Genomic DNA, 23,170 nt, shown 5'->3' on the forward strand with positions numbered 1-23,170 from the left:
TGGGCCACAGGATTCGCTTCCCCAAGCGTATCTGGTCAATCTGGCACCAGGAGCTAACAGGCCCTTGGAATGGTATCCATGGGAAGCTAAGGATCTTAAAGAGCTCTGCAAGGCGGTGGCGGAGGATGGCCCAAACTCTCCTTGGGCCCAGACCTTATTACAGGACATTGTTTATCACCCGTGTGTCCCTAAGGACTGGCTGGATGTGGCCAAAGCCCTTCTTACTAGTTCTCAGTTTATTAAATGGTGTGCCTTCTTTAAGGAGGAATGCAGAGTGCGGGCAGAGAGTAACCGGCAGGATCAACCCTGGATACCTATCACTTACACCATGTTAACAGGGATGGGGGAAGGGTACTCCACTGGCATCCAACAGGCTGCAATACCTGGCCCGTACTGTGACCAGGTGAGGCAGGCAGGACTTGCAGCTTGGTACAAACTAGATAAGGGCCCACTGAGTCCCCATAGCAGGAGTGAGACAAAAGCCGGGTGAACCTCTGCCTGATTTTATTGACTGAGTCCAGCAGAGCATTCATCGCAAGCTGCCAGCAGGGGACCTCCAGGATCAGTTTGTAAAGCTGCTGGTCTGGGAAGGGATGAATGCAGACCACCGCATGGCCTGCGCGGGATTGAGAGAGAGTTCCCTGAGCAGATGGGTGGTGGCCTCGCAGGATGTGGGAACGCAACAGCACCAGTCCCAACCACTAGCTTTAGCATTACAGGCTCAGAAGTCTGCAATGACTGAGGCTATTACTCAGGCGCTGGCAGCCCAAGGCCAAGGAACCCCAAGACCATCAGGGAGAGGGGCTTATTTTAAATTCGGGCAGGAGGGGCACTTTAAGAGGGACTGTCCACAACAATCCCCTGCCAACTGGCCCAGGGGGCCCAAACCACCCCCTATGCCCTGTCCTAAGTGCAGGAAGGGATACCATTGGAAAAAGGATTGTCGGTCCAAATTTGATTTAGATGGGAAGTCTTTAAACTAGGGGAGGGGCACTCTCCAGCCCCGTTAACTCAAGGAGGAGACCCCTCTGCTGTGAGACCCAGGCAGCCCCATGACAGGACAACCCAGACTCATTGGACGGTCCCACTGATAGAAGGACTCCGCCCTAAAAAAAATAAGTATTTTCATAGGCAGGAAGCGGTTTCACTGCTTAATTGACACGGGGGCAGATCGAACCGTACTCAGGGAGGAGGAAGTGCCCTTGGACTGGAAGTTCGCACCCGGACCCCCAATACTGGGGGTTGGGGGCAACTCCCAGTCCAAAGAGACAGTTGCCCTTATGACATTGACTAGCCTAGATGGAGAGCAGGGAAAGATACGCCCTCTGGTGGCAAAAACCTCACCGCCAATTTAGTAGGGCAGGACATGCTAGGACACAAATGGATGCCGTGGTCACTACGAACCATCGAGCATTCTATGATGATGTCCTGAATGGAAAAGGAGCACAAAGGCTTAAATGGGATCTGGAGGGAGTTAAGGAAAAGGATTTCTTTAACTTTCATAATTACAGAGAGGAACATAAGGGACCCACCCGGGTGCACCCCCAATCCTAAAGGCCATTGCCCCCACCCAGTACCTCCCATTAGATGGAAACCGGGAAGCCCTGTTTGGGTGGAGCAGTGGCCATTGACCAAACTAAACTTGTAGCTCTCCACCTTTTGGTGGAGGAACAGATAAACCTTGGGCACATATGCCCTTCTATGAGTCCTTGGAACACACTTGTATTTGTTATCCAAAAAGCATCCGGGGCCTGGCGCATGCTCCAAGATCTACGTAAGGTAGGAACACCCCTAAGAGGTATGCCCTGGATTCCCGCTATATCTTCAGAATATACCTTGGTTGTGATTGATAGTAAAGATAGTTTTTTTTTCTATCCTCCTGCATCCAGAAAGAAATTTGCTTTCTCCATCCTTTCTCTTAATTTTTCCCAGCCTGATCGGAGGTTTGAATGGACAGTGCTGCTACAGGGAATGGCCAATAGCCCGGCCTTTTGCCAACAATACTTGGCCACACTTTTAGGGCCTGTGCTGGGTTCAGATACCTTCCTTGTCTATGCCTACATGGATGATATAATTCTGGGGCACCAAGACTCGAGCTGCCTGGAAAGCCTTCTGGCCCAGGTTCTCACCATATTAAAAAAGGGTTTTTTTTGTTTTTGTTTTTTTAACCATAGCCCTCAATAAAATTCAAAAGGTAGCTCCTTTTAAGGTGCTTGGATCCCACCTTACCTTGACTCAGGCCAGCCCCCTTAAGCCTTTGATGGATATTCCAGCCTCTCTGACCCTAACCAACTTCAAAGTCTTTTAGGGGAAATCAATTGGCTGTTACCATGGGTTCCCGTCCCTAAAGATAGTGCCCTTGTTTGCCCTACTAAAAGACAGGACGTCGCAAGAAGTTATTACAATTACAGACAGCCATCGGGCAATATTTTTACAGTTCCAAAAAGCCCTGGATGAAGTTTTCCTGAGGAGGTATTCTATTCTTCAGCCCATTTCCCTCTGGTTTTTTTGCAGGTGTCACATTGATTTCTGCAGTTTTAACTCAAAGGGGGGAGAGCCATTAGAGTGGGTTCACACTCCCCTGGGGGGCACACCTTGGGTGTACTCTCAGGCAGACCAACTTGCGATGCTATCGTCAAGGGAAGGACTCAAGCCTAAAGGCATTATGGCCTCAACCCTCCATTGTTTTTCCTTTTCAGATGGCAGACATTGAGTGGCTCACTCGAGCCAATGCTCGCCTTGCTCTCTCCTTGGAGGGGTTTCTACGCCAAATTGACTGCCATTTTGGGCCATCCAAATGGACTGTCATGTTATGGCGACTCCCCCTGCAAATGCCATCTCTATTTGCTCCTACGCCTATTCCTGGTGCCCTCCATGTTTTTACTGACGGAGGTAAAGCAGGCTCTGCGTATGCAGCCTTTGAGGAACAACAAGAGACCCCAAACCAACAAAGATTCCAACCTTGTCAAGGGTCAGCACATTATAAAGAAATGCTCGCCATAATTATGGCCCTTCAGTACATTAAAAAACCCTTTAATTTGTATTCTGATAGCCTATATATGATTACCTTGCTCCCTCATATTCCCCAGGCACATGTTAAGCTGGATGAAAACCCTATTTCCCCCGTTATGGTTTCCCTTAAGGGTCTATTAGAAGGACCAGGAGCCCCTATTCATATTCAACATTTGAGAGGGCATTCAAAACTTCCTGGGTTTTTTTCCATGGGCAATAATTGGGTGGACCAGTTAGCTACTGGCCCACAAGCATTAATGTTACAAGAGGCCACCCGTTTGCATGATTTAACCCACATTAACTGGAGAGGACTTCAAAATAGATTTCCTCAGATTCCTGTAAAGGACCTCTAAAGGATAGTACACACCTGCAAAATATGCCAGCCCTTCTTAAAAGTACCCCCATTACAACCACCAGGGGTAAATCCCAGAGGCCTCAAATCCAATGTTCTCTGGCAAACTGATATTACTTATTTCCCAGCCTTTGGTAAGCTTAAATATATTTTTGTTTCTATAGATACCTATTCAGGAGCATGTTGGGCCACAGCAGGAGAAAAAAACCTAACATTCACAAGCACATTTTCTTCAATGCTTTGACACCTTGGGTCTACCAGCACAAGTTAAAACTGGTAATGGACTAATGGACCCTGTTTTGTTAGTAAAGCAATGTCAGAGTTTTTTGACAGATGGCATATTAATCATACTACAAGAATTCCCTATAATCCCTAAGGCCAAGCAATTATAGAAAGAAACCACCGATGGCTTAAGGAGCAACTATTAAAACAAAAAGGGGAGGCTGAGAAGGTGGCTCAGTGGTAGAGCGCTTGCCTTGCATGCATGAGGCCCTGCATTCGATTCCTCAACACCACATAAGCAAAAAAGAAAAAAGCCAGAAGTGGTGCTGTGGCTCAAGTGGTAGAGCGCTAGCCTTGAGCTGAAGAGCTGAGGGACAGCACCCAGGCCCAGAGTTCAGGCCCCATGACTGGACCCCCCCCCAAAAAAAAGGGGGGAGTTAGCCCCCATATACAGTTACAGATAGCTTTATTTACCATTAACATTTAAAATTTTTCAAAAGTGGCAACTGAATCCAGATTTCAGAAGTACTGGAGCCAATTAAACCCCAATCCCCAAGTGAAAGTCAGGTGGAAGGAACCCACAACAATGGAGACCTGACCCCCTAGTTACCATGGGCAGGGGATTTGGATGCGTTTTTCTTATAGGGGAGACAGCCCCCATTTGGATCCCGGCCAGGAACCTTAAGTTTTTACCCATTTCCTCTATACAGGAGGATGCCCAAGAATAAACCAACAAGGAAAGAAAATGGCTATGGTGCTTGCAGCTTGTTTAAAAGAAGGAAAGCTAAAAAGATAACTACTAACCATCCCCAGGGCAACCAGCCCTTGAGAAGCTCTGATGTTCCCTAACAATTGCAGATGGCGATACTCCAGCTGTTGGCTGTCCTGACCCTCCCAGTCCCGGCAATGGCTCTATGGAATCCACACCAACCTCAAGGGGTGACCTGGGCAGTGATCAGCGCTGGCAATGCAGAAATCATCAATAGCACCACAAGAGAAACTGTCCCTTTGACCTGGTGGCCTGACCTCCATTTTGACCTCTGTGACCTGGCTAGAGGATCCTGGGATGTTGGAGGTTGGACCCCTTCACCAAGGGCAGCCTGAGTGTGGGGGCCCATGAGGATGTACCATGCCTCATATGTAGGACCCCCATCACCCAGGCTGCTCCCATGTTTTAAAGAGGGCAACCTTACGAGATACTGACTTTTATATATGCCCAGGAAATAATTGAACTGCTTTGGACATTTCTAACTGTGGAGGGGCTGATGTCTGTTACTGTGCTAAATGGGGATGTGAGGCAATGGGCTCGGGCTCTTGGATCATGCACAAGGACTCTATCCTTGTCCGGCGAACTCTGACCCCCAAACTTACCTTGAACCCCCTACATGGATGATGCTCTTCCTACCGATGCAATCCTGTTAAAATGACCTTTACAGAGGAAGGGAAAAGGATAACCAGCTGGGGGGTGGGCAGGATGTGGGGGTTGCGATTATATCAGAAAGGATATGATCAGGGGCTGCTTTTCTCCATTCGGAGATCAGTCCAGCGGTTACGGGGCCCCGAGTTGTTGGGTCCGTGCAACCCATACCTACCTACAACTGCCCCCCTATCCAAAGGCTCGTTCTTCCCCCTTTTTTTGAGCATGGAGGCCCCGCACCTCCCACTCAGGTTTTCAGATGAAAGAGATTTGATTTTGTCCATGGTGCATTTGGCTTTCCAAGCATTAAATCAGACCCGTCCAGACCTCACTGCCTCCTGCTAGTTGTGCATGCAACATACACCCCCTTTATATGAGGCCCTAGGAGTTAGGGAGGGATACCTCACTGAAGACTTGCCTGACAAGTGCAGGGGGTGGCCCTGCCAAGGTGGACCCCGGTGGACTAACCTTCCCATTGCAGATAACAAATGACTTGTGTAGTAACTAGGAACACCTTTGAGCCTGGCTGGGGCGAGTGCATGTCACTAATTCATTCCAGGGCAAATGGCTGGTGCCTTGAGAACATGGCAACTTTTGGCTTTGTCGTTTGACTGGGTTAACTCATTGTGTTTCTGTAGAGCTACTACACTATGAGAATGACTCTTGCACTTTGGTGATGCTGCTCCCCCATGTTTTATACCATTCGGATGAGGAAATGATGGCTCACTCCCGCACCCGTACACCACAAGAGCCACTAATGCTCTGGCTGTTAACCACCCTCTTGGGACTGGGGCCCACAGGGGATGGCTTAGGAACAGCTTCCATGGTGCTGCAACACAAAGGGTTCCAGGAGCTATGACTCCAAATAGACTCCAATTTAGACAAGATGGAAACCTGTTAGGTATCTGCAAAAATTCTAGAATCTTTAGTTTCACTACAAAATCGACGAGGGTTGAATCTCCTATTTTTTCAACAAGGAAGTTTATGCCAAGCTCTTGGGGAAGAGTGCTGCTTTTACGCTGATCACTCTGGAATTGTTACCCAAAATCTTAATGAAATTAGAAAAGGAATTGAAGAAAGAAAGGTGGACCTAAACACTAATTGGTATCAACAATGGTTTGACTGGTCCCCCTGGCTGACCACACTAATTTCAACATTACTGGGGCCAGTGATAATACTCACCCTGATTTGCACCTTTGGGCCCTGCGTGTTCAATAGGCTAGTTAAACTTATAAAGAATAGAACCCAAGAGATCCAACTGATGGCTCTTCACGTCCATTATGGCAAGCTCAGTGCCAAAGATTACCCCCTACCTCAGGTGAACCTGGGAAAAAAGGAGGTGCCAAATGGGCAAACCTTGTGAGAGGTCCCCTGATCTGAACCTCAGCAAAGAGGTGGGTCTGCCATTAAAACAAAAAGGGGGAATCTGTAGGGCACATGGGCAGCAAAGATGGCGCTGGGAGGAAGCTGAGTGGGCAGAGCCCAAGTTATGTTAAAATCTGACTGGATACCACAATCAGGCAAAGTGACCTCAGTGTGTGAACAGCTCATGGACAGCAGGGAAAGTATAGAAAGCTTAGGCACACAGGTGACCTCTACAGTGATTGGTTGGTTCCTCTTCCTCCCCTTCCATGCCACGTGGATTTTTGCTTTAAAAATGCTTGCTGTGGGGCTGTGAAGTTGGCTCAGTGGTAGAGCGCTTGCCTTGCATGCATGAGGCCCTGGGTTCGATTCCTCAGCATCACATAAGCTGTGGCTCAAGTGGTAGAGCGCTAGCCTTGAGCTGAAGAGCTGAGGGACAGCACCCAGGCCGAGTTCAGGCCCCACGACTGGACCAAAAAAAAAAAAAAAAGCGCTTGCTTGACTCTGCGTCTGTCTCTGGGGCTAGGGAGGCTGGGGAACGGGCGAGTGGTGCACTTACCTTTCCTTGGACCCCGTCCGTCCCACAGAGGACGGACGAAGACCCAACACGCTGTGGGCCAAAGGAACTGTGGGAGCAAAGGCATGGCAAAGACACAGAACACAAAGCCAGAAAGGCTGTGTGTGGGGGGGGGGGGGGGGGGGAGGGGGTTGTGCTGTTGCTCGTCTCAGACTGGAGCTATCTGCCTTTAGTCCATTAGCCTCATTACCTTGCTCACAAGAGTTTGGGTCTTCTGAGTGGTAAGCTAGTTGCCTGGGTCCAAGGATTACTCTGGCTTAGAAACAGATCCTTTTCCATTGATAAACTCCTTCGGCTTCTTCAAATTCATATATTCATGTTGATTACCCACTTTGCCAAAGTAAACTGTGCTTATGTAAGGAGAGACTCCCTCACCTCAAAAACTTGTATGGAGTCTTGCATATCACCTGACTGTGTGCCTTAGTTCCCTTGCCTGTAATGAAGATAACCTACCTGAGAAGGTGCTTTTAATGTGTAGAAGACTGACAGTAGTATATCTTCCACTGTGTCAATAAAAAAAACCTGCAAGAAATCTTAAGTGTTCATAAGAAAACATTAATTGGGGCATTTCCTTTAATTCTACAAACAAGAAGTGATCCTATCAGTGATCATCAATATAAATGGACAAAAAAAACCCATAGGTGTATGTACACACAAAGTACTATTACTCATCCATTTAAGGACTGTGGAGTATGGCTCAAGTGGCAGTTACTTCCTAGCTAGCCTAAACCCTGAGTGCAAACCACAGTTTAAAAGTGTGAGCACCTGTGGCTCACACATATAATATTACTCAGGAGGCTAATGATCTGAGGATCAAGGTTTGAAGCTAGACCAGGCAGGAAAATCTATAAGATTTATTTCCAATTAAATATCAAAAAGCTGGAAGTAGAGTTCTGGTTCAATTGGTAGAGCGCTAGCCTTGAGCAAAAAAGCTAGGGGACAGCATCAAGGCCCTGAGTTCAAGCCCTGGTACTGGCACAAGAAATTTATTTTGGTAATTCATATAAAATTCACTGAAATTGTACAATTGGGTTGGCAATATGGCTCGTATGTAATACACAAATTGAACATGTTCAAAGACATGTATGCAGTCATCAGTTCCACTAATAAAATGCAGAACTGGAGGTATGTCTCAAGTGATATATCACCTGCCTAATATGCAAGAGTCTCTAAGTTCAATCTCTAGTACCAAGAGTATGTGTGTTTGTGTGTGTGTATTTGTACCCATTTGATCAGATTCATTTACAAAGTAAATATTAAATAATACGTTTTATTATCAAGCCAATATTATGTTCATTACTTTTGAGGTTGTTCAGCTTTCTCATGGAGAAAAACCCGGACATAGTTTTTATGTTATCCATCTGCTAGACCTGTAACACAGATTTAATAAGATTGTTGTACTGATTACTTGGGTGATTTCTATGAAGTAGTGAGAGAGATATTAACGTGAGTGACTAATATGGCCTGCCAGTAGTAGTTAAGAGTTATGATCTTTCACCCACTGCTCAATCCATTTCAAAATCTTATTTATATTATCCTCTAGCTCTTCTGGGTTATTGCTGGGCAGCTGATGCACAATTTCTTCTTTGTAGGATGCTATGGCTTCTTCATAAAGAACTTGAAAAATCTCACACTGAATATTGTCTTGCAGTTTCTTCTCATTATAACCCCTGCAAGGCAAAGAGAGGTTAAACAATTAAAAAACAAAAATGGGGCTGGGAAGGTGGCTCAGTGGCAGAGCGCTTGCCTTGCATGCCTGAGGCCCTGGGTTCGATTCCTCAGCACCATATAAGCAAAAAGAAAAAAGCCGGAAGTGGTGCTGTGGCTCAAGTGGTAGAGTGCTAGCCTTGAGCTGAAGAGCTGAGGGACAGCGCCCAGGCCCAGAGTTCAGGCCCCACAACCGGACCCAAAAAAAAAAAAGAATACTATTAACTGTAGTTTTAGGAACATACCAGAAACTGTACACAAAAGTACTTCTTACATTCCTTTTTTTTTCTCTCTTTCAAATAAGCTTTATCAAAGTGGAGTTGGCTTTATTGCTTTATTGTCAAACTAGATTTCTTGTTTCTTTTTTTTTTTTTTAAGATTTTTTTTTATTGTGAAAATACTGTACAGAGGGGTTACAATTACATGAGCAAGGTAATGAGTACATTTCTTATCAAGTATTGTTGCCTCCTTCTTTGTTTCCCCTTCCCATCCCTTCCCATCTCCCCCCCCCACCCCCCCCACCCCTACTTCTCACATTCCTTTTACCTAGAGAAAACAGATTAGTACCTGTATACATGAGCAACTTCCTTGACACAAGGCCAAACTAGCACTTTACCACTTGGAGCCACAGCTCCACTTCCAGTTTTTGAGTGGCTAATTAGACATAAAAGTCTCATGGGGACTTAGCTGCTTGGGCTGGCCTTGAACTGTGATCCTCAGATCTCAGTCTTTTGAGTAGCTAGGATTACAGGCATGAGCCACCAATACCCAGCCAAGTATACCTTCTAATACATGGCTGATCAGAGCTCCTGACAGTCACTGAGAACCACAATTTTTTTTGTTTGTTTTTTGTTAATCGTGGGGCCTGAACTCTGGGCCTGGGCACTGTTCCTCAGCTCTTCAGCTCAAGGCTATCACTCTACCACTTGATCCACAGTGCCACTTCCAGCTTTTTCTGCTTATGTGGTACTGAGGAATCAAACCCAGGGCCTCATGCATGCAAGGCAAGCGCTCTACCACTGAGCCACCTTCCCAGCCCCAGTTCTCCCATTCTTGATGTGGGGACAATTTGAATGGGGAATGTTCAAGCAAAGAATACTACAGGTAGTGGCGCTGTAGCTCAAGTGGTAGAGCGCTTGCCTTGAGCTGAAGAGCTGAGGGACAGCGCCTAGGCCCAGAGTTCAAGCCCCACGACCGACAAAAAAAAAAAAAAAAAAGAATACTACAGGTTGGCTCTGCCCAAGAAGTTGATTTAAAAAAAAAGATAGCATAGCTAAATGGGGCTTCCATTAGTATAACTACTGAATCAAACTTTCAGCTGAGATGTTCATTTGCTCCTAAAGGAGTACTCACCTGTGTCCTTAAGGGTCTTATTAGGTTCAAGAGACCAAATAAAGTGGTCATGTTTTCAAATAAAAGCTCTTTTTACAACACTACTGGCCAATTTCAGGAAAATATAATGAAAGTTCATATTAAGCTTTATTTATTTTTGTTTTTTGCCAGTCATGGGGCCTGAACTCTGGGCCTGGGCACTGTCTCTCAGCTCTTCAGCTCAAGGCTATCGCTCTACCACTTGAGCCACAGTGCCACTTCCAGCTTTTTTTGCTTATGTGGTGCTGAGAAATCAAAGCCAGGGCCTCATTCCTGCAAGGCAAGCGCTCTACCACTGAACCACCTTCCCAGCCCCTCATATTAAGCTTTAAGAATGCAAATTTTTCCTTTCTTACCTTGTTTCAAGTCTTTTGTACAAAACACTGTTATCTGTTCTCAACACAAAAACTATATGAAACCAGCGTTCAGGGAAGAAATCACAGCCATGGTAATCAACAATAACACCACCATCTCTCATCTCATTTTCTAATTCATCGACTACCTGTAAGAAAGGTTAAAAAAAAAAACAACAACTATTGAAGGCTTCCTTACAACACCAAGGTCAACTTTACTACTGAGCCAACAAGTACAAATTTTATATTGTCACTTACTCTATCTTCATCTAAAATGGGACAATCATACTCTTCATCATAGCCATCATATAACTCCCCTAGAAGAGAACCACAGTGGCTTGTTAAACAGTATTTTTTTAAGTAACTTACATTAGCTTCTATTAACCCACATCATTTCTTGCACAAGGGGGAGGGAGTCACTGTGACACTTCCATACATGCACACAACATATCCTAATCAAACTCATCTCTTCCACCGCTGGTATTTATCTATACTCACCTTCAGTTTGCCCTCTCTCTTCTACAATTTTCAAATAATTCTATTCTTTAGGAAACATATTGCCAATTATTCTTTTAGATGCAAATATAAAGGGCAATACTGATAAAATTTTGTGTAGAAGAAAGCATGGATAAGTTGGGCGCTGGTGGCTCACGCCTATAATCCTAGCTACTCAGGAGGCTGAGATCTGAGGATCGAGGTTCAAAGCCAGCCCGGGCAGGAAAAGTCCAGTGAAACTCCAATAAACCACCAGAAAACCGGAAGTGGCACTGTAGCTCAAGTGGTAGAGTGCTAGCCTTGAGCTGAAGAGCTGAGGACAGCGCTCAGGCCCAGAGTTCAAGCCCCACAACCGACAAAAAAAAAAAAGGAAAAAGAAAGCATGGATAATAAATTCAAAACATTTTTTCCACAAGTAAAAAAAATCCACTTTTGTTCTGCCACTATATATATGATTAGAGTATTAGCCATAATTAAGTCAAGAGAATATCATGAACTTGGGGATATTTTGTTTAGTACCCTTTGTAGTTTGGCTTTAAGATCCACGTCTAGCCGGGTGCCCATGGCTCATGCCTGTAATCCTAGCTATTCAGGAGGGTGAGATCTGAGGATCACGGTTCAAAGCCAGCCTGGGCAGACAAGTCCCCGTGAGATTCTCATCTCCAATTAAACACTTAAAAAACTGGAAGTGGAGCTGTGAACCCAAATAGTAGAGTGCTAGCTTTGAGCGAAGCTCAGGGACAGTGCCTAGGCCCTGAGTTCAAGCCTAATGGCCAACAAAAGCAAAAACAAAAAGCCAATTTTTCCACGTTGTTCATTTTTGTTTTTTGAGACAGAATCTTACTGTGTAGCTCAGGTTTAGCCTCAACTTGTGATCTCCTTGGCTTCAGCCTCCAAAGTGCTAGGGCTACAGTCATGTAATTTAAGCTTACTTGAAACTCAAATATCAAAGTTGAAATAAACTAAAAGAAATGAAGAGGCCAGGTGCTGGTGGCTCACATCTGTATTACCAGTCACTCAGAGGATGACTTATGAGGATGACAATTCGAGTCCAGCCTGGGCAGGGGTCCATGAGATTCTCTTCTCAAATTAAGCACCAAAAAGGCAGGACACAGAGCTATGGCTTAAGTGGTAGAGTACTAGCTCTGAATAACAAAGATCAGGGACCCCAGGCTCTGAGTCCAAGTCCTTGACACAAAAGTGAATAAATAATAAAATAACCAACATCAGAATTTTTGAGATTGAGTTACACATTGGTGTGAAGAAGGAATATATGAACAGGTAAAACAACATCCTAAGATGTATTAAAAGCAGATTAAATTCCAGATGTTTAGGTCAAAAATATACTTCTCACCAGGCGCCAGTGGCTCACGCCTGTAATCCTAGCTACTTAGGAGGCTGAGATCTGAGGATTGTGGTTCAAAGCCAGACTGGGGAGGAAAGTCCATGAGACTCTAATAAACCACTAGAAAACTGAAGTGGAGCTCTGGCTCAAGTGGTAGAGCGCTCACCTTGAGCTGAAGAGTGCAGAGACAGTGCCCAAGCCCAGAGTTCAAGTCCCATGACTGACCAAAAAATAAAAAAATATATATTTATATGCACTTCTCAGCAGCAAGTTTAGGTTCTTGATTCCAGAAGTAAACTCCCTGTTAATGAACTTCACTTTTTCATGAGGCTTGGAAAGAGGTACTTGGGGTTTATATTCAGATGTCCCTGAATATAGTGTGTGTGTGTGTGTGTGTGTGTGTTGGGGTTTATATTCAGATGTCCCTGAATATAGTGTGTGTGTGTGTGTGTGTGTGTGTGTGTGTGTGTGTGTGTGTGTGTGTGCGCGCACGCGCCAGTCCCGGGACCTGGGCACTAGCTATCTTTGAGCTTTTTTGCTCATTGTTAGTGCTGTATTACTTAAGCCACAGCTCCACTTCCAGCTTTTCTGGTTGTTAATTGGAGATAAGCATTTCAAGGACTTTCCTGCCAGGGCTGGCTTCAAACTACAACCCTCAGATCTCAGCCTCCCGAATAGCTAGGATTATAGGTATGAGCCACTGGCACCAGGCCTGGATATAACCTTTACTTCCAAATTCCCAGCTCCTCCAAAAGCCATTCCTCTTGAGAGTTATGCTTTACTTAAGACAAAACAAAAATGATGAGGGAAGCTATAGAGAAGGTATATTTAAGGCCAGGGATATATGTAAGTGGTACTAAATTCATATAATTAGGCTCTAGGTTTAACTCAACACTGAAAAAAAGAAATGAAAAGGCAAATCAAAGCACAAAAGTATTGAGCTCTCAGCATTTTCTTTCACAGCTTGAACCACACCTCCACTTCCAGCTGGCTTTGAACCTTGATTCTCAGTTCAAGAACTTACTAGCCAGGATTAAAGGTACAAAGCAACAGCACCCAGAGGCAAATTTAAATTTCAACAAGTAACAACTGGCTTTAAAAGAAGTCTTATTTCAGGAGCTAGGACATACCAACCACCTTCATTCCTAAGAGTTAGTTTAAGGCAGGCTTAAATCATACTTTAGCCAGCTTTAAGAAAATGGTGGTGGCTCAAGCCTGTAATTCTAGCTACTCAGAAGCCTGAGATCTGATGGTTCAAAGCCAGCCTAGGCAGGAAAGCCCATGAGACTCTTATCTCCAATAAACCACCAGAAAACCGGAAGTGGTGCTATGGCTCAAGTGGTAGAGCGCTAGCCTTGAGCTGAAGAGCTGAGGGACAGTGCCCAGGCCCACAGTTCAAGCCCCACAACCAACCAAAAAAAAAAAAAAAGTTATGGAGTCTTCTTACCTCCCTCCCCTACTTTTTTTGGCACTGGAAATAAAACCCAAGGTGTTACACATACCAGGCAAATGCCCTACAACTTGAATAGTTTTTCTTGTTTTTTTTTTCCTTCATACTGATTCTGGGGCTTGAACTCTGGGACTAGGTGTTGTCCCTGAGCTTCTTTTGCTCAAGGATAGTATGCTACCACTCGAGCCTCAGCTTCTCTTCTGGCTTTTTTGGTAGTTTTATTGGAGATAAGACTCTCATAAACTTTCCTGCCTAGCCTGGGTTTGAACCTTGATCCTCAGATCTCTGCCTCTTCAGTAGCTAGGATTATAGGCCACCAGTGCCTATATTATTATTTATTAACTCTTGTGGAGATACTGGAGCTTGAATTCATGGCCTCTTGCTTGGCTTTTTTCACTCATAGTTGGAGATAAAACCCTAGCCTGGCTTCAAACCATCATTCTGAGATCTTACTACAGAAACTCCTGTAATTGTCTTGCCTGGGGGGCCTGTGGAATGATTCTGGGCATCCCAGTGCCTAATGGACTACTGCTGGTATGGGAAAAATTTGTTAACAAGTTAGAAAACAATCTAAATCTTCATCTACAAACTGTAGATTAAAGAGCTAATTTCTTTTAATTGGAAGTGCTAGAGTATGAACTCAGGGCACAGAGAACTGAGATTGCCAGGCAGGTGCTCTACAGCGTGAGTCATCCCTCCAGTTCACTATGCTGATTATTTTGAGGTGAGTCTCACTTTTTGCCTGGGCCATTGTGGACCCATTTACGCTTCCAGACATAGCTGGGATAGAACCTGTAGAGCCCACTGGACAGGAGAGACTACCTCCAAATAACAACAAAAAGTAGGGAGTAGAGCTGTGGCTCAAGTGGTAGAGCACTATCCTCTAGCAAAACAGCTCAGGGGCAGTGCATAGGCCTGAGTGAAGCCACATGACCAGCACACACATGGACACACACATATCTGTATGTTATTTTTTCTTTTGAGACAGGATCTCACTGTTATCAGGGATGGCCTGAGAACTCCTGTGCTCAAGGGACTGTACTGCCTCAGCTTACTGAGAAGCTGGACATACAGGTTCAGCTTTTCAGATCCAGATGGATATAAAACCTTTTTTTTGGGGGGTCGTGGGGCCTGAACTCTGGGCCTGGGCTCTGTCCCTCAGCTCTTCAACTCAAGGCTAGCACTCTACCACTTGAGCCACAGTGTCACTTCCGGCTTTTTTTTCTGCTTATGAGGTGCTGAGGAATCGAACCCAGGGCCTCAAGCACCTTCTCAGCCCTATGAAACCTTTCATACCCACTGGATATGAAACCTTCAGAAGGGCAACAATACCACGAAATTCAAGAATACCTATATAGTTGATCATTCTATGTAGTAGTCATATGATATTATTTCATATTTTAATTCCTGACCCAAAGATTACCAAAATCTTAAAAAATACAAGGTAAGAGAGACATCTATAGCCACTTTTAGAATGTTTCTTAGCCAAGTATCAGTGGCTTACACCTATAATCCTGAATACTCACGAATTCGAGATCTGAGGATCAGTTTGAAGCCAGCCTGGGCAGAAGTCTATGGGACTCTTATTTCTAATAAACTACTACGAAAGCCAGAAGTGGAGCTGTGACTTAAGTGCTATAGCACTATCCTTGAGCAAAATAAGCACAGAGACAGCAGCTAGGCCATGAGTTCAAGCCCCAGAACCAGCACACACACAGACATACACACACACACACCACCAAAAAAGTGTTTCTTATTACAATGTTGACATGTAGAATTCATTATCCAAACTGAAATGTTTACTTCAAAAAACTTTATCAAATACCTTGTACTAACAGAAGGGATGGACAATGAGGACTAAACATTGAACAAATACCAGTTGCGGTGCCTCATGCCTGTGATCCTAGCTACTATAGGAGGCTGAGATCTGAGGATCGATATTCAAGGGCAGCCTGGGCAGAAAAGTCCCTGTGATACTCTTATCTCCAATTAACCACTCAAAAACTAGAAGCAGCACTGTGGCTCAAGGGGTAAGAGCACTAGCCTTGAGCCCAAAGAAGCTAAGGCACAGAGCCCAGCCCTGAGTTCAAGTCCCACAACTAGAAAAAAAAGTGAACAAAATGAAGTTCTCTCAAAGCATTTCTAATAAAATTGTAATAAAGACATCTGGGAATTATTTTAATTTTCTGGCTCTAGGTGTTGTATAAACAGCTGACATAAACCTAGGATATTAAGGGGCTTTCCTAGCATAAGTTCTAAACAGATACGAAGCAATTAGCTAGGTAGGGATCAAAGGAGGGAAGACTCTGAGGGAGTTTTCAAACCATTAGAAAATAGGATCCAGGGCTGGGAAGGTGGCTCAGTGGTAGAGTGCTTGACTCGCATGCATGAGGCCCTGGGTTCGATTCCTCAGCACCACATAAGCAGAAAAAGCCGGAAATAGCGTTGTGGCTCCAGTGGTAGAGCGCTAGCCTTGAGCTGAAGAGCTGAGGGACAGCGCCCAGACCCAGAGTTCAGGCCCCATGACCGGGAAAAAAAGAAAAGAAAATAAAATCCAAGAGCTGATGGCTCAAGCCTATACTAGTGACTCAGGAGGGTGAGAACTAAAGATTTGGGTTCTATGCCAGCCCAGGTAGGAAAATCTATCTTATATTCCATTAGCCAGCAAAAAGCTGAATGTGGAGGTGTGGTTTAAGTAGCCAAGCACTAACCCAAAGTGGAAATTGAGAGCAGGAGTCCCTGATATTAATCCCTGGTCAATAGAGAAAGAGGAGAAAAAGAAGAGGAGAAAGGGAGGGGAGAAAAAGGAGACGGGAGAAGAGAGGGAGACAGAAAGAGGGAGGAGAAAGGGAAAAGGGGTAAGGGGGAGAGAGGGAGAAAGAGAAAGGGAGAGGGGAGGAGAGAGGGAAAGGGACAGGGAGAAAAGGAGGAGGGAGGAAAAATGGGGGAGAGTGTGAGCAAGAGCACTAGTGGCTCAAGCCTATAATCCTACCTACTTAAGAGGCTGAGGTCTCAGGATTGTAGTGCAAAGCTAACTGGGCAGGAAAGTCCTTCACATTCTTAATAAGTTGTTTTTTTTTTTTTTGCCAGTCCTGGGGCTTGAACTCAGGATCTAGATACTGTCCCTGAGCTTCTTTTGCTCAAGATTAGCAATCTGCCACTTCAGCTTTTTCTGTGTATGTGGTAATGAGGAATCAAACCTAGGTCTTCATGCATGCTAGGGAAGCATTCTACCACTAAGCCACATCCCCAGCCCATAAGGATAGTGTTTTGTTTTGGTCAGTACTGGGGTTTGGAACTCAGGGCCTCGTGCTTGCTAGGCTGATGCTCTACCACTTACGACATGCTACCAGCCCCCAGCCCTAGTTTCTTAGAAAAAGAAATTAGGAATAAGGGGCCAAGTAAGCTGAGGCTAGACAAAGGGGCTTCAAGGCTGCATTGAAGAGTTTAAAATTTAGCTGGGCAGCTGGCGCTGGTGGCTCACGCCTGTAATCCTAGCTATACAGGAGGCTGAGATCTGAGGATCACGGTTCCAAGACAGCCCGGGCAGGAAACTCTGTGAGACTCTTATCTCCAATAAATCACTAGAAAACCAAGAAGTGGTGCTGTGGCTCAAGTGGTAGAGCGATTGCCTTGAGCTGAAGAGCTGAGGGATAGCGCCCAAGCCCAGAGTTCAGGCCCCACAACCAAAAAAAAAAAAAAAAAAAGACAAAAAATGCTTAAAAGCAGAGCTGCAAAAAAGGACACTGGAAAAAAGTAATCAAAGAAATGAAGATGCCAATAATCCTTAATATACTAATAGGGTGGGGAGACAACCTAGAAAGTTGAGAAACTGAGGACAAATCTAAACAGATCTAACCATCTTGACCAATTAGTCTCTCTAAATAGAATCAGTTACACTTGAGCAATCTGAGAAAATATATTGTTAAGTATGATTAAATATCTGAAGACACAAAAGGTAACATTCAAAATAATGAATGTTGTAACCCTTATTTCCTTCTGGTGAGGAGGGAGAAAATGTTTTTAAAAACATACTGCCAAAGTACCAACATCTAATTGATAAATAACAACTTTATTTTTTACATATAAAGGCTGAAGAAAAACCATTTCTAGTGCTATTAAAGAAAACCAAACATTTCAATTGAAAAGTACTCATTAAATACTATTTATAAAGTTTCTAAAATACAACGAAAACATCCAGCATGCTTAATTTCAGTACAATGGATTCAAGACCAAAAATACTTATTACATGCATCAAGGCTAGATTACAAATTATCATAGTCATCATCATCATCGTCATCGTCATCATCATCATCACGCTTTCTTTTTAATACATTTGATGACTCGTTGGTCGTATTTTGTGACACCATATTAGTGGTAATAAGAATGTTTTTGGAACCAATTAATGATGGATTGATCAGAACATTCTGAACTGCTGATGTTGCAGGAATTGATGCTTTTACAGCAGGGGACTGAGAAGCAGGCATTTGTACTGTAAATCTTTGCCCTGTGAGGGACATTGGAGTTCCCACTTTAGTAGAAACAGACATTGTTTGTGGGGTTGGTGTGCCCAGTGTGGGAGTACTTGGTCTGCTACTGACTGAACCAACACTTAACCGTGGAACGGTTATTCTTCCTGCAGGAGTAGATGCCTTTTTTTGTAAAGACTTAAGTCTATAATTTGGAGCTGTTAAGCAATATCTATCAGGTGGCAATCTAGGACCTGAATATGGTTTGATCAATGGCAAAGGGGTTTGATTTCTTTGCCTTGCAATATCTAACAGAAAATCTCTTGGAGGAGGAGAAGTGAAAGACTGGTCAGCCCGACACTGGATGGCCAATCGTACATCATCTGCATCAACAGTAGCTTTTTTAGCATGGCTTGAATAAATCTTAGCATCATCTAGAATTGTAGTCACATAACGAAAAGCAAATTCCAACATCTGATTTATAACTCTTGGCTCATATTCTGTAATCCCCATATCCTTCAGGATTTGTGCCATCATCTGTGCATCTTTCGGCATGCTCTTGGGAGAAGCCATCTTGCCAGACTCCATGATAGCCGGTGATCAGACTTTAGTTCATTTAAAAAGAATATGCACATTAGATCAAACCAAAATTATTTTAGCAACAAATGTGAGGAACTTAACATTTAAAAATTATGTTAAAATAAGTATTTTTAAGGTTTAAAACAAATTACATCTTAATTTTAATAAAGAGTTCCCTTTGCTTAAGTGTACTGAGCTCCTGCCCTATAAATTGCAGAACAAAAAATAAATAAAAAATAAAGATTAGGGGAAAACAGGGTAAAAAAATCAAACATTCATCATTTTAGAATGTATGTAGTTGCATGCATACATACAGCAATCAAGCTGACCTAAGAAAATACCAAAGGACAAGCATATCCTATTCACTGAGTTCAAAATAATCTGTCTTTTCCATAAGATTAATACATTCACTGTCTTATTCTCCTGCCTTTTTATATTGAGATTTTATGTGTCCAATCTTTTCATGGAAGCCTCCATTAATATTATTGTTCTAAAGAACTAATATTATTGTTCTAAAGCACTGCTAGGGCTGGGAATGTGGCTTAAGTGGTATAGTGCTTGCCTAGCATTCATGAAGACCTGATTCTTCAGTACCACATAAACAAAAAAAGCCAGAACTGGCGTTGTGACTCAAGTGTTAAGAGTACTAGCCTTGAGCAAAAGCTCAGAGACAGCGCCCAGGCCCTGAGTTCAAGTCCCAGGACTGGCAAAAAAAACCCAAAAAACAAAAAACACTACTAGTTGGTGGTAGGGGGGAAATTGGTGAATGTTACCATTAATAGTATTATACATATTTTTAAAGATTTCTATGGCTCAACATAAAGGTCTATACTTGTATGCGCTGGTACCAGGGGACTCAGAGCCTCATGGTTCCTCAACTTACTTGCTTGCTAGAACTTTATCATTTGAGCCACACTCTCTGCCAGTTTTTTTTGATCTGGGAGTCTCCTGTACTTTTCTGTCTGGGATTACAGTTGTGAGCTTGCTTAAACATTTTTTTCCATCAAAAAGTCCTTAACACGCTAATCTTTCTCCTATTTGTACCCTCTTATAACAGCTAGCTAATACTCTACAACCTGACTTTCAAAAACAAAAACAAAACCCAAATATCAAAGCATCCCTTACCTTCTCGAGCTAAATCACCCACACTAATATACTTCAGTCCTGATCTTGAGGCAAGTTCTTTGCCTAGTGTGGTTTTTCCAACCCCTGGTGTACCTGTTAAGACAAGCCACAAAAAAAAAAAAAAAAAAACTTCAAGTAATTACTTGGACTTCAATCATCTTCTATCCTTAAAGTTCGTAACCACCATAAAATAAAATAGAAAACAAAGCAAAACAAAAAGTTCATAACCACCAATATGAAAATTGCCCCAATTAGAACATGAAAGAATATACTATGATCTACCCAAAACTTTCAGAGGTATCACCTGGTTGTCAAAATCTCATTCTGTATGTGATTCTCCTGGGATGGGGGCTCAGGAGATTTTGATGCCAATACAATTTTGCCTGTCACCAATATGAACTACCCAGAATAAAATTAGCAAGCTGACATTAACTACCATCAGTTATTGCTTTAATTAAAAAACAAATGTTTGTGTGTGTGTGTATATGGGGGAACAGGGCAGATTAAGGACTGGGAATGTAGCTCAATAGAAGTATTTAGTACCAACAAAAAGAAACCAAACAAAAAAAAAACCCTCAAACATTAGCTCATTAAGACTTCTACCCCTGGGTCCTCTTTCCTATGTCCTTCCATTGAAACCAGGTTCTTAAAAATGTTTCCCAAAGAAGCCTTGCACATGTGTTATGTATAGAGAAAAGGATATATGGTACCTGTTGTATGTGTGCATCCATGGATACCATGTACACACGTTCTCTTTTTGCCTAAGTGGCAAAACTACACACTATTCTTTACCTTCCTTTTATATCTCACTCCAAGATACTCAAATTCAACAGCATGTTAAAGCCATTAAAGCTACTAAATCTCACCATTATAATTAAATGCAACAGAGACAAATCAAAACTCTTGATGTAATAAAGCACCTCAAATACGCTATAATACAGTTAGGTTAAACTTGGAATTTAATGTACATACATGTGTACTCGGAATTGAACTCAAAGCTGGGGCTATACCACTTGGACCACACTCTGCTTCCCCCAAAGTCTCAGAGCTGGGCACTAGTGGCTCACACCTGTAATCCTAGCTACTCAGGAGACTGAGATCTGAGGATCACGGTTCAAAGCCAGCCTGGGCAGGAATGTCCAAGAGACTCTTATCTCCAACAAACCACCAGAAAATCGGAAGTGACGCTGTGGCTCAAGTGGTAGAGTGCTCACCTGAGCTGAAGAGATCAAGGAACAGCACCCAGGCACGGTGTTCAGGCCCCATGATGGACCCCTCATTCTCCCTCCTCCCCAAAAACCCCCACAAAAGTGTCTTAGGGACTTTTCCTGCCCCAGGCTGGCTTCAAATCAACATCCTCAGTCTCAGAGTAGAATGAGCTTTTTTTTTTTTTGGTGGGACTCTGGCATGCTAGGCAGGTACTCTACCACTTGAGCCATGTCCCCAGCCCTTCTTTTTTTTTTGCCTGTCATGGGGCTTGAACTCAGGGCCTGGGCACTGTCACTTAGCTTCTTTGGCTCAAGGCTAGTGGCTCTACCACTGAGCTACATTCCCAGCCCATTTCTTTTTTGGGGGAGTGGGGTGGGAGGGGTCTGGTAATGGGGCCTGAACTCTGGGCCTGGGCGCTGTCCCTCAGCTCTTCAGCTCAAGGCTAGCGCTCCACCACTTGAGCCACAGTGCCACTTCTGGCTTTTTTTTTTCTTTTTCCTTATGTGGTGCTGAGGAATTGAACCCAGGGCTGCATGCATGCAAGGCAAGCGTCTACCACTGAGCCACCTTCCCAGCCCCCAGCCCTATTTCTTTTTGAACTGTATTGTTAAACTTACTCAGGAGGTTAAGAGCTAAAGACCAGGGTTCAAAGCTGGCCAGGGCAGGAAAGCACGTGACTCGTATCTCCAGTTAGCCAGCAAAAAGCCAAAAGTAGGTGTGGCTCAGGTGGCAAAGCGCTAGCCTTAAACGAAAAAAGCAAAATGAGGCCCAGAGTTCAAGCCCCAGTACCAGAGTACAAAAACAAAATTAAGCACTGTCCTGCTTAGAATCTTAGCTTTCCTTAACTGCTAAAACTTTATTTCCACAGAGTATCTTTATGTAGGCGCATCACCCGCACCTATGTAAATGACCTGAGTGGCAATATTAACGGCTACAACTTGGTAAATATCTGCAGAGTGAAAAGACCACCGAGAATACAGTTTAAAGTCGTCGGTCGCCGTCTCATTTCCCTTTACTGAGGAAACGAAAACTCAACACGGTTCGGAAGAACGGAAAGAGAACTCCACCATCGGCCCGGAATCTTTATACTATTCCGACGTCAGCAAGGAACGGACATGTTGAGCTGCCTTGTCATTAAGAGAAAAAAGAGACAGACACACAGACAGACGGACGACAGACACACACACACTCACTCTAATGCTTAGCGAACGTACACAATCCCTTCCTATGAATCTAAACTCATTTTCCGAAACCCCACATTTGAAATCCCCCCGCCCCCACCCCACCCCCCATCCCCCCACCCCAACCCCCATCCCCCACCCCCCACCCCCGCAAAGGCCAAGAAGAGCAGCCGATTCTGGAAGGCCTGAGGAGAGGAGGCAGCCATCTCCAGTAGATTTTCCTGAGGGGAAACACGGCCTCACACCACCCCACGTTACGAAACACACACACACACACACACACACACACACGGCCCTCACGGCCCATCTTACACGCCGAAGACCCGACTCAGAAAGAGCCGGAGGAATTCTGGTCAGCAGCGCGGGCCCCGCAGCCTCCCACCGCCCCGGCGACGGCGACGCCAACTCGAGCGCCCAGGCCAACGGAAATAACGTCCGCGCCCCTCCCCCTCGCTCCCAACGGCCGCGAGCCCGGACGCCCCCCCCCCCCCCGCTCCACACGCCGCGCCCCCGCACCTACGCCCGCGGGCCCGGCCTGAGGCCCCCGGACCGCGCCGCGCCGCGCCCCGCCTCCACACGCCGCGGCACGCGGCCTCCTCAACCCAGCACAGCACCCTTAGCGTCCCCAGAGCCCTAGGAGTCCTGCTGCTCGTCCCGCCGTCCAGCCCTTCCCAGCCGCGCGATCTAACCGGTGAGCAGGATGTTCGGGCGCCGCATAGTCTTCGCCGCGACGATTCCAAACGCCAGGCTCGCGGGCCGGACGCGCGGACGCAGAGCCGCCGGAAGAGGGAGCGGCCGCCGGCGCCTGCAGCCCGGAGGTCCTTGAGACCCTGGGCGGCTCTCCCCACCCGCCGTCTCCTGCCCAGTCGCGGGCTGTCGTTTACCCAGCCTTCTACGATAGGCGTCACCACTTGATCGAAAGCAGGGGGTAAAAGCAAACATGA

The 23,170-nt window shown here is 44.9% G+C and overlaps 2 protein-coding genes across 3 annotated transcripts; both read right to left on the minus strand.

Moving 5' to 3' along the window:
* Window positions 1-8,192: 8,192 nt before the first annotated feature.
* Window positions 8,193-23,020, minus strand: Ak6 (adenylate kinase 6). 2 transcript variants are annotated; one of them, XM_042690678.1, is made up of 5 exons: window positions 22,916-23,020; window positions 19,837-19,929; window positions 10,632-10,690; window positions 10,377-10,522; window positions 8,193-8,612 (listed from the first exon to the last, which is right to left on the minus strand). In XM_042690678.1, exons 1-5 carry the CDS (start codon window positions 22,941-22,943, stop codon window positions 8,420-8,422), a joined length of 519 nt encoding a protein of 172 aa, XP_042546612.1. In that variant the 5' UTR covers window positions 22,944-23,020; the 3' UTR covers window positions 8,193-8,419. The 2 variants fall into 2 exon arrangements, with proteins under 2 accessions (XP_042546612.1, XP_042546613.1); XM_042690679.1 differs by lacking the exon at window positions 19,837-19,929 and having other exon boundaries at window positions 22,916-23,019.
* On the minus strand, window positions 17,717-19,926 carry Taf9 (TATA-box binding protein associated factor 9). Its single transcript, XM_042690677.1, has 2 exons — window positions 19,837-19,926; window positions 17,717-18,737 (listed from the first exon to the last, which is right to left on the minus strand). Exon 2 carries the CDS (start codon window positions 18,718-18,720, stop codon window positions 17,929-17,931), a length of 792 nt encoding a protein of 263 aa, XP_042546611.1. The 5' UTR covers window positions 18,721-18,737; window positions 19,837-19,926; the 3' UTR covers window positions 17,717-17,928.
* Window positions 23,021-23,170: the final 150 nt, after the last annotated feature.

The sequence above is a fragment of the Dipodomys spectabilis genome, unplaced genomic scaffold (genome assembly GCF_019054845.1).
Source record: "Dipodomys spectabilis isolate Male_0828 unplaced genomic scaffold, ASM1905484v1 ptg000140l, whole genome shotgun sequence".
Lineage (NCBI taxonomy): Eukaryota > Metazoa > Chordata > Mammalia > Rodentia > Heteromyidae > Dipodomys > Dipodomys spectabilis.